Source organism: Rhinoraja longicauda, chromosome 5 (assembly GCF_053455715.1).
Source record: "Rhinoraja longicauda isolate Sanriku21f chromosome 5, sRhiLon1.1, whole genome shotgun sequence".
NCBI classification, from domain to species: Eukaryota; Metazoa; Chordata; class Chondrichthyes; order Rajiformes; family Arhynchobatidae; genus Rhinoraja; species Rhinoraja longicauda.
This window is the reverse complement of record NC_135957.1, coordinates 47613565-47625403: the sequence shown is the minus strand read 5'-3', so window position 1 is coordinate 47625403 and position 11839 is coordinate 47613565. Positions and strand designations below refer to the sequence as shown.

General features: G+C 40.3%; 1 protein-coding gene across 3 annotated transcripts in view; it reads left to right on the top strand.

Moving 5' to 3' along the window:
- The first annotated feature begins 1425 nt into the window (after positions 1 to 1425).
- The window catches only part of LOC144593617 (macoilin-like), an 82593-nt gene continuing 72179 nt past the window's right edge, over positions 1426 to 11839 (top strand). For 2 of the 3 annotated variants that reach the window (XM_078399471.1, XM_078399469.1), the window contains exons 1-2: positions 1629 to 1743; positions 2578 to 2658. In XM_078399471.1, coding sequence (XP_078255597.1) covers positions 2630 to 2658 — 29 coding nt within the window. In that variant the 5' untranslated portion in view covers positions 1629 to 1743; positions 2578 to 2629. Of the gene's footprint in view, positions 1524 to 1628; positions 1744 to 2577; positions 2659 to 11839 lie in introns of those variants that run through there. The other variant, XM_078399470.1, reaches the window with a different exon arrangement.

The window sequence follows — 11839 nt, the reverse complement described above, 5'->3', positions numbered from 1 at the left end:
TTTCATTGAGTAGAATCATAGAATCATTTTGATGTGGATGAAGGCCATTTGTTCTATGAGTTTCATGAAAATTCTTCACCATCTGATCATGTCCTTCCCTTTCCAGGCTCATTCTTCCTCACTCTGCAAACTTTTTTTTGTTGATGAGATTCAAAGAACTTCAGAAACTAGACATCTGAAATTAATAAAAAGAAAATATTGGATACACTCAGCAGTTCAGGCAGCATCTGTGATCGAACACAGTTCTCTCAAAGATTCGTGGCCTTGAAACATTAACTTTTCTCTTTCCACAGATGCTGCCTTATCTGCTGAGTTTTCCTTTCTTTATTTCAGATTTTAGTATTAGCTTTTTTTAATTGGTTTTCATTTGACATGCTTAAAATAAATATTTAGAAACAAGGAACCCCAGATGCTGATTTACTAAAGAGAACACAGTGTTAGAGTAACTCAACGTGTCTGGCAGCACACCAGAGATGTGTGTTTTCTCAATGATATTTAGGTTTGTAACTATAAAAAATGGAACATTTCAAAAGAGAGCAAAAATAGACCAATAGCCTGATTTGCGGTGGGGGGGGGGGAGGAGAGATCTGAGGCATTTTCCTAATGTACAGAGAAATATATATATTAGCATTTTACAGAATACAGTGTATGAAAAACAAACTGCAATCCTTACAAAATAGACGAAAGGAGAGATCTAGACAGGTAGACACGGAGCAGATGAATTGGTATGATTGCAAGCAAAACCTAAAGATTCTGTGTTTTATCATCTCACAGTTATAGTGAGCAGGCTTTGTTTTGGAAAAAAGATGAAAGAAAAAGAGAAATAGGAATAGAGCAGTTAGTCTCAGGTACAGTTATGGCATTAGGGCCTCCCATCCCTAATTCGGATGGCTCCACAAATCTAGACTTAAACTTGTTTGGTATCTGCTCTTCCATTGTTCTTTAAAAAAACCTTTAAATATCCTTGCTTACTGATTTATTCTTCAATACTTAAAGATCAAAATTATTTAGGTTTCCTAAAGCAATGTAGTCGCACAATCCCGGATACAGGTTGTCCTGATGGATCAAATCAGGCAATCCGTATTTTATCGTTGTTTTCTTTTAATTGCACTTTGACATTGCATGTTGCAGAAATCGATCACGTATCAGCACGCTGCTGAGTTTGAAGATGCCCACTATTCATTCCACAATTACAAAACACATTACAGCCCACGATGAATTATGCTCGGTATATGCACCGTGCCTATGCTAAAAAGAACAACAGGACACATATGGTCCCAGTGTCCAACAATCATTAACGATTGCATCTGTATTGTGGGAATTCGCCTGCGCCGATCTCAGTGTAGAGCATGCTTGTTTTATTTCCCTCTCCCAACAAACGAGCAAGGGCTTTAGTTGACTGGGTTTTCAAATTTTAAGGAACACTGGTAAATAGAGGGGTCGGAATATAAGATCGGATCACCTTTTGCTCAAACATCTTGAGGTTGGATGTAGCTGTAAATCCACACGCACGCCAGCCTGGGGTAAGTTGTTAGGGGGGGGGGGGGGTGGGGCTGCGTGTGCGTCGGGGGCATCGGGGCGGGTTTTAGGCATCAATATCTTTGTATGTGAATCCCTTGGCGAGGTTATGTTTTCACTGCTTGTGGCGCGATATTTACTTACAAACGTCGCCAGGTCGGGCTTGGTGGGGATGATGCGAGGTCGGAGAGGCAGCAATTTGGCGGCAGCCGGCGTCTCTGCGAGGTAAGGGTTGTGATCGCAGCCTCTCTTTGTGTTGCTGTGCTGTCCGGGCTTATTGTTTAAACAGCAGCAGCAGCAGCTCGCACGCTGGCTCCACTCCACATCCAGCCGCTGGCTCCACTCCACGTCAAGTCGCTGGCTCCACTCCACGTCCAGCCGCTGGCTCCACTCCACGTCCAGCCGCTGGCTCCACTCCACGTCCAGTGGCTGGCTCCACTCCACGTCCAGTCGCTGGCTCCACTCCACGTCCAGCCAAGGGAGTTCTGACTTCCCCTCTCGCTGCATTAGGGGTGGGTGCCGAGCGGTTCCAAAGCATTATTTTATATACCAACAAATGAATATATTAATCAGTATATTCTCCTTGAAATGGTAGGTAGCAGAGGTTCTCCCTCCCCACCTGCTTGAGTGGGATACTATCACGACAGCGGCCATCCAGCAAGCGGCGCGGTCCCATTCAGACCTTCAGTTGCCTCTCCTCTTTGACTGATCCGTTTCGGACGGCCGTTTGGGATGTCTCATGCTGTCTCTGATATCATTAAGACATCAGCTCTGTCTCTCCCATTTAGCTGCACGTTAGCTGCGACCGAGGGTCCCGGACTGGTCCCTCGGTGCAATGAAGGTTGGAACCACAACGGAGTCTCCAACCTCGTCCTCAGTGAACGGGATGGGGTGTCTGGGCTCGGCAGCCAGAGCTCCGCCAGATGCAGAGATTAGCATGTTGTCTGCCAAACATCAGCGCAACATCTCAGTCCCCCGTCCTGTTGTTATTTTCTTTAAAACGATCGTCCACTTCGAAACGGCCAATCAGTAACATTGCTCATTCTTAAATGATTCCAGATTTTCTATCCATTGATTATGAACGGTCGATTAACCTGCTGCGTGACAGAGAATGAGTTGGTGCACAGAAAAGATGGGAAGGTAGGAGTAAACGCGAGGAACAAAGAGAGTACATTGTCCATCAATGCAATGTCGATTGGTAAAGTTTCCCTCCAGTTTGGGGATCGGTACATTGCTAAACCAATGTACCAGAAACCATATACATGCCATCAACCATTTGAATTGTAATATTATCTCTGAGTTTCACATTGAGTTATAGGTATATTTTGAACACGTGATGTTGACAATTACACAACAGGACATATTTGCAATGGAACGTACTAGTTGTCAGGGAAACAGTAAACCAGTAAATTAGAGAAATCGTTTACGAACATTTCTGATAAAATCACATCCCAATTACCTCTTACTGATGGGAAAGTATCTAGGATAAACTCAATGTGAAAATTAAAATTTGTGCAGTGTAATTAGTTTAATCAAGATATTTGTAATATCAAATGACCTAGCAGCAGTCGAGAGAGATTAATGTTGTCATTAAATGTTGTCACAAATGAATAATGTGCACTGATTTTGTACATTTCATGAAAATCCAGGATGCAGAAGCATTTTGTAATTTCTCAGAGTGGCGGGATCTTCTGTTCTCGATTTGCAAGGTAGAAAAGTTCCAGACGAATAATAAAGTGCTTTACGGCCTATGAACTACTTCTGAAATATTTCAATGGGAATAGTGAGATGAATGCAGAATGAGTGGGTTTTCGAGGTGTTGGTAAAAGAAGTGCTTCATCTGGGCACCAGGAGATCTCTCTTTGGAAATGTATCTCAGGATCAATTTTCATCGGAAAGTTAATCGGGCTGCAAGTCTCCATGTCCTAATTCTCACCAGGCCCAGTACGGCTAACTTGACCAGTGCTTCTTGACTGGATGAAAATTAAGCAATGCTGGTTTTATATTTTCATCTGTGTTCATCTCCTCCATGGACTATCTCCCAGTCCTCCAAAATATATGCACTTCTCTAAATCTAGCCACTTGACCAACTCCAAATGTAATCCATTCACTGCAAAACCCTTAAACTCTCAAATTTCCTTTCTACATATCTTTGCTCCTGGACTTCTCTTTCTTTTTTAAGCCAATACTTCAAGCCCGCTCTTTTAGCTCTGTTTTTTTCTCATCCAACCCAATAATTTCTTTAGGGCTCAAATGTCCTGCTCATTTTGCTATGTTAAAAATGCTGTGTTAATAAGTCTTGTGAGTGCAAGAAACATGTATATATAAAATGTTGATTAAATACATGCCTATGATATTGCTCATTTTACTTTGTCAGAGGATGAATTAGGAATAAGTTTATCAGCAAAGAAGTTTGACTGGAAAAGCTTGTGTCTGTTCTCGATGTCCACCTCACCTGCCCCATTATTATCTTACAGTAATGCTTTCACGGTTGCTTTAAATTTATGGCCCGCTATCAATCATTAACATCTGTGTAAAATCAATGGTAATGGTAAGTAACATTTGATAATTAATGACAAATATGAACACGGAATTAAATGCAAATGATTTAAAAGTCAATGTAAAAATACACAAAATACAAATTATATAAATAGTGTAAACGTCATGAATATGTATTCTCCTACTCTGCACTGAAATATCTTAGTGCACCAGTGTACTGCTCCACAATTTCTTTTTGTTTTAATTTATAAACTATAGGATTATATGGTTTCTCACTCGGTATTAAAATCGTAAACACTTTACCATGAATTGCCCTGGGGCATTTTATCATGTTAAGGGTGCTTCATTAACAATGAGGTAATGGGACTCGATATATCCCTCTTTCTTGTTGTTGCCATCTGTAGTAATGATTGATTCTGTACATTATTTCACATTTCAGATTCTCTCTGAAATTTAGATGTAATTCTCTTGGGGTTGGCTTTTGGCTGGGGCAGCCAGCTGGGTTTTGATGCAATACAGAGCCTGCCAAAAGATACCAATCATGATTTATATTGGGAGTAGTTTTCTTGGCAGATTCCTTGGGTATTATTTTGTGCCAACTGGAGGGCAACACACTAGTATTAGAACCGTGGGCCAAACATAAAGGATCTCTAAATGCACTTGTCGTGCAAGTAATTGAGCCGACAGTGGAATAAGATACTTGTTCGTGATTAAATGACTTTGCCCAAGTTTCTTCTCATAACGATCCTTATCCTTCATAATTAAATGAAGAGCCAATTTACTCATACAGACTGGTGCATAACTAGATTATCCATTTGGCTTTTGATTCATGCTTGAAAAAAAAACTGGTCAAATATTCTGTGTAGGAAAGAACTGCAGATGCTAGTTTAAATTGAAGGTAGCCACAAAATGCTGGAGTAACTCAGCGAGACAGGCAGCATCTCTGGAGAGAAGGAATGGGTGATGTTTTGGGTCGAGACCCTTCTTCAGACTGAAGAAGGGCCTCGACCCGAAACGTCACCCATTCCTTCTCTTCAGAGATGCTGCCTGACCCGCTGAGTTACTCCAGCATTTTGTGTCTGGTCAAATATTCTTGTCTTGAAAATGTCTTGGCATAGAGACATACATCATACTGACAAAGTGCCCATCTACGATAGTCTCATTTGCCTGTGTTTGACCCATATCCCTCCAATCCGTTCCTGCTCATGTATCTGTCCAAATGTCTTTCAAATATTGTTATTGTACCTGCCTCATTCCCACTTCTTCTTGCAGTTCATTCCATATGCATATCATCCTGTGATTAAAAAATGCCCTTCATGTTCTTGTTAAGTCTCTCCCCTCTCATCCATCTTAAACCTCAATCTTCTAATTATTAGGAACACAGTGGGCAAGAAACTGTATGCATTCACCCTATCTATGCCCCTCATTATTTTATACATACCTCTAAGATTACCCCTCAGTTAACTGCACTCCAACACAGAAAGTCCTTGCCTGCCTAATCTCTCCCTATGATTCAATCTTCAGATTTTTTTTCTGCACTCTTTCCAACTTAATGACAACTTTCCCATGGCAGGGTCACCGAAGCTGAACACACAACTCCAAGTGCAGCCTTAACAACATCTTATGCACCTGCAACATAACATCACAACTTCATCACGCCGTCCACCTGTGACACCACTTTCAGGGAAAGAGATTGTCTTGAGATTGTTTTTCATTAAATTGTTGCCATAGCAGGATACGAAGAATTGAAAACAGTCTCCATCCCACCGTTCTCTTCCACCTATATCCCTCCTTCTGGCTTCTTTCACTTCTCTTTCAAACATCTCTCTTTCTCAACATCCTTTTGTATTCCTTAGTCCCCTTTTGTCTCCATTTCATTTTTTAGTTTAGTTTAATTTAGTGATACAGCATGGAAACAGGCCCAGCCCACCGAGTCCACGCTGACCATCGATTACCCATTCACACTAGTTCTGTTATCCTACTCTCGCATCCACTCTCTACACATTAGGGAACAATTAACCTTCAAATCCACACATCTTTGGGATGTGGGAGGAAACTGAAGCACCTGGAGGAAACCCTATACGGTCACTATGACAGCACCCAGAGTCAGGATTGAACCAGAGTCTCTGGCGCTGTGAGGCACTCTCTAGCCTTTGTCCACCCATCCGCCAAACAAACCCACCCCTCACCTGTATCGACCTATCATTTGCCAGGCTCTGTTAGGCCCCGGACTCTTCCCAGCTTTCCCTCCCCCAAAACAATCAATCTGAAGAAGGGTAACCTACCTATCCATATCCTCCAAAAATGCTACCTGACCTGCTGAGTTACTCCAGCATTTTATGTTCTGCGAGGACATAGTGTACCACTATAGAACATATGTTCTCTATTATAAACCATAGGTCCTAATCTCAAGAAGTTTTATATTGTCACAGTACAAAAAATAAACACATTTTTAAGCTAGTATTTTTAACTTGACTATAAATCATGATTCTTCCTTCCCACGAGAACTATATATTATATATATTATAGGTGATACAGGAATTCCTTGCCAGCAATTATTGGTTTTGTTTACTTTGATTTGGATTGCCTGTCATGATTCTAAATAAGGAGTAGCTGTTGTTTAGATTAATTTAACCAGCAGTCTGACATAATGAGATAAACTGTATACATTGGGATTTCCTGCTTCCTTTAAAAAAAAATTTGATGTAGAATTATTAAAGCAAAGGTATAATGTATAAGGAACACCTGTTTTGGGTGCTTATTCAATATGATTTGAGATTACACTGTGGAAAACCACTGTGGAAAAGCTTTTTTTAACAAAAATTCCTCTATTGCTGTTTCAGCTGAAGCATCAATTGTTTTAACATAAACAGGTTAATATATTAAAGTTATGGGTAAATGAATTTAATGAGAAACATTAAGTATGTGCTTGGTAATAACATATGGAACGATTTTACTTCATTTGTGTTTCTGCTAATTTGTCACTTTTATAGTTCTTAGCTTCTACAACCTCACTGTAACAAAGAAAAGCTGTGTCCTGTTTCCGGCTGTATATATATGATATGATATGATATGATATGATTAGCTTAAAAGAACTCTATCTAAAAATATCTATGCCGTAGCTGCTTATTCAAACAAAATATGATAATATTCGTAAGTTCATAAGTTCGAGGAGCAGATTTAGGCTGTCCCGGCCTTCAAGTCTACTCCGCCATTCAATCATGGCCGATCTATATCCCTCTCAACCCCATTCTCCTACTTTCACCACATAACCCCTGACGCCTTCACTAATCAACCTAACATTTATATTATCTGAAGGGTCTCGACCCGAACTGTCACCCATTCCTTCTCTCCAGAGATGCTGCCTGTCCTGCTGAGTTACTCCAGCATTTTGTGTCTAACATTTATACAGAATGGCCCAAAATTCTTCTTTTATGGAAATAAAAAATGTTTGCCTTGGGACTTTCTACAATCACTATACTGTTGGCCACCCACAATACAGTCACTATTGAAGTAATTTCCTATTTCCCTTATATTCTTCAAGGGGCTTGGCTGATTTTATCTTCCAAGGTTCCTGAACCTTGCAGTATTTATTTTTCTTCCTCAAGGGATCATGTTTGCCCTGAATTCTGGCCAGTTGGCCAGTTGCATATTAGATGTGGATTTACCCTGTAACAGCCACGGACTTAACCAATAACAGCCGCTCCCAATTAATTCTCCCTAGCTCCCCGAATTGTATTGCAATTAGCCTTCCCCCCATTTAGCACTTTCCCCCAAGATACAATCTTATTGTCATCTATAACTATTTCAAAACATGTGGAGTTATGATCACTGTTTCAAATTGCTCTCCCACTAAAACTCTGATCACCTGGCCAGGCTCATTTCCCAAAGCAAGGTCTAGTTTGGCTAGATTAGTTAGATTATCTACATACTGTGTCAATAAACCCTCCGGGATGAACCTAACAAATTCTGCTCCGTCTTAGCCACTGACATTATGGGAGTCACAATCAATATTGAGGAAATTAAAGTCACCCACTACAATAACCCTATTGTCTTTACATTTCTTGAATTACTTCTTTCCATAACAGGCCTACATATCTCTTCCTCTATCTTCCGTTGGATTGTAGGTGGCTAACAGTATTACCCTATCATGTGAAGTATTCACATGAGGAACTGTAGTCCGGAAACATAACTTTTTTTGTGACCTTTAGTTTATTAAGCCAAGTCAAGTCAAGTCAAGTCAAGTCAAATTTATTTGTCACATACACATACACAATGTGCAGTGAAATGAAAGTGGCAATGCCTGCGGGTTGTGCACAAAAAGAATTACAGTTACAGCATATAAATAAAGTTAATAAGTTACTATTAGTGTCGACAAAAATTTAGTCTCTGGGGTTATAAAAGCGGTAATTATGTCACAGGGTATTGTTACTATCTCAGCAAGAGCACAGGTAATTGAGCATATTTGTAGGGTACTTTGTGGTGAGACGGGTTTGTAAGCAGCCTAATGCCATATCAATTCCAGAGACTTTGCTTGCCTGTGACAGAGAAAGCTGCAACAGATAGCTTGTGAATCACAGACAGCTACTTTGGAATTCCTCTGTTCAGTGCGAAAACATCAAACTCTTTCAAAAAATATACTGGCATCTGGTCCAAGCCCATATATGAAAATAGACGAAATGCAAATAACTGCTGACGCTGGAATTTTAATATGGAAACCTGGAACACTGAAAATACTCAGAATTTGCACTGAGGGAACAAAGTTAATGTGTCAGGTCCTGGAACCTTCATCAGAACTGTGAAAGAGATGGAACAAGTTAGTTTTCAGTAGCAGAGAAAGTGGAGAAATGGGGATGGATGAAACAAAGGGAATATCTCCGACAGGGTGAGACCAATGACCTAAAGTGGCAAGTAAGGGGCAGTTAAAGCTTTGATGCCAATGTGTTGCCAATGGCAAGGCTGTTGCCAATCATATGTTAACCCACTCATCCCTAAGATCATTCTTGTAAACATCCTCTGGACCCTCTCCTGGACTTGTTTATCTTCCTCAGATATGGTGCCCAAAATTGCTCGCAATACTCCAAAATGCGTCCTGACCTGCGCCTTATAGAGCCTCAACATTACATCCCTCTTTTTGAACTCTGGCCCTCTTGAAATAAATGAAAAAAATGAGTTTTCTCTCTTTCTTGGTTCTGATGAAGGGTTCCAAAACTGCAACATGAACAGTTCTCGTTCCGTAGATACCATCTGATCTGCTGAGTGATTCTATTTACTCCATTAACTGTGAAAATATTTTCTTCTGTTGTGTATCTGGATATGTCCTGCTGATTTCCCCTAATGTGCAGCTGTGAGCTCACGGTAGCTTCAACCCCCTACCTGCAAACACAATGTGCCCACTTATGGATGACTGACTCCATAAATAATCTATTTGCAGTAATAATGATTTCGGAGATGTGAGAAGTTCAGAAACTCATAGGATGGCACTCAGAAGTAAAATATGGTTCAAAATGAATCAGCTTCCTGTTATAAAATAACAGCAGCTGATATACTATCAATGAAGCCTTGGAAGATTTATTAGGGAATAATGTAATAAATTAAATTCTGCTCAATAAACGTACACAGAGCACTTTGCACATCACCTTCCTCTCACTGCCATATTTATTTGCCTATTGCTGCAGTAAATATAAGAGTCTCAAATCCCCAGGATACTTTCGTCCTCCAGCTGATTGCACCTTAAGAAAATAAGATGCAGCAGCAGGAGGAAGCCACTTGGGCCTTTAACCCATGCTCCATCATTCAATAAAATCAAGACCAATCCAATCTTGGCCTCAACACCATTTTCTCACTTTCTCCCCTTTGACTCTATTATATTTTAACTGTTCATAATTCTCTGCCTGGAATAAATGTAATGTCTCTTCTATCTCAGTCCGCTTTCTGTATTTCTAAGTTGGGCTCCAGTTTCCACGCCATGTCCCATAGCTGTTAGTATTATTATTGATTACAGAAAACACACATTTGAGATAGATCGGTGAATTAATGGAACATTTAACAAGAGCAGTGTGATTATAATTGAAGGAACCCCACGGGGAAGTGTATAAGGGATGTAGGAGTACTCTTAAGAAGGAAATTAGCAGGGAAAAAAGAGGACACAAGATAGCAGACTGGATAAAAGAGAATTGCAATAGATTATACGAGAGTAAGTCAGTAAGTAGGGAGAGACACCTGCTGCCTCACCGCACCAGAGACCGGGTTCGATCCTGACTTCGGGTTCTGGCTGTGTGGTTTGCACATTCTCCCTATGACCGCATGGGTTTCCACCAGGTGTTCCAGTTTCCTCCCCCATCCCAAAGACGCATGGGTTTGCTGGTTAATTGGCCTCTGTAAATTGTCCCTTGTGAATAGGGAGTGGATGCGAAAGTGGGTTAGCATAGAACTAGTGCAAACGGGTGATCGATTTTTGGCGTGGATTTGGTGGGCCAAAGCGACTGTTTCCATGCTGTATCTCTAAACTAAACTAACCCAGCCTATTCAGTCTCTCCTCATAACTGAAACATTCCATCCTCAGCAGTATTCTGATGAATATCCTTTGCATTTTCTCTAGTGCACTCATGTCCTTCCTCTAGCGGAGAACCAGAACTGCACATCATGCTCTCGCTGTGGCCTAACCAAAGTTATATAAAGTTGTACCATGGCGTCCATGCTCATTCTACGCCCTCACTAATAAAGTACAGCTCACATCTATTCTTAGACCAAAGGAAACTAAACAGGGACATGATAGAGGTATATAAAATTAAGAAGGGCATAGAAATTCCACATAACACTGATGTCTAGGATCAGAGAGCCCAGGTTTAAGAAGAGGAGTGACTTTTTTAACAGTATCTGAATAATCAATTGAACTACAAAGGCACTGTTGGCTATGGACAGAGTACTGGCAAATGGAATTAGTATAGATGCGTACTCAATGATCAATATGGACATGATGGGCCAAAGGTTCTGTTTTTGTGCTGTATGATTCTATGACTATATGAGACAATTAGAAAAATGTAACATTATTCAATTTACTAGAAATAACTCAATGTGAGCACTTTAAAATGTTGATATCCTATTAAATGTTGGCATATAGAGATATCTGGGAATATTGGTACATAATCTGTAGGATGTTAATGTCAAGTCATCAATTGTAGGATGTTATTGCCAAATACACCAGGTAAATTGGAAGACAATTAGTATGCTTGTCTTTATTGTAAGAGAGTTGCAATCTAAAGGTAAAGGTGTCAGACTGCAATTCAGATGAGATCTCTGCATTTAAGGAAGAATAGAATTGCCTTGGAAGCAGAGCAGTGAAGAGTCACTTATTGTGACAGTTGTCCATGAAGGAAGATTTTGCAAAATGCGATCGCATTGAAACATGACTGTGAGAGGGTTTACTGGAGGAAGTACTGAGAGCCTGTTTCCTTTGCCTATTGATTTGTGGATTGAGGAACATCGAATTAAAAGGTCAACCATTTTGGGCTGAGATAACACAGAAGATTATGAATCTTAAAATGTTCTCCCCAGTGGGCTGTGAATGTTTGGCCAGTAAATATATTCAAGGTTAAGATTAATAGATTTTGATGCTATGGAATATGAGTGACAGAGAAAGGGTGAGAAAGAGTACAAGGTCGAGGATAGCAATGATCTTATTGAGTGGTGGTACAGACTCAAGAGGCCATTGTGGCCATATCCTGTTTCATATGTTCTTAGAGAATGCTTAGAATGCTTAAAAGGTCATCACAGCAAGCCACAAAGGAATTCACATTAGATATTCTGTGTCCTGAAAGAC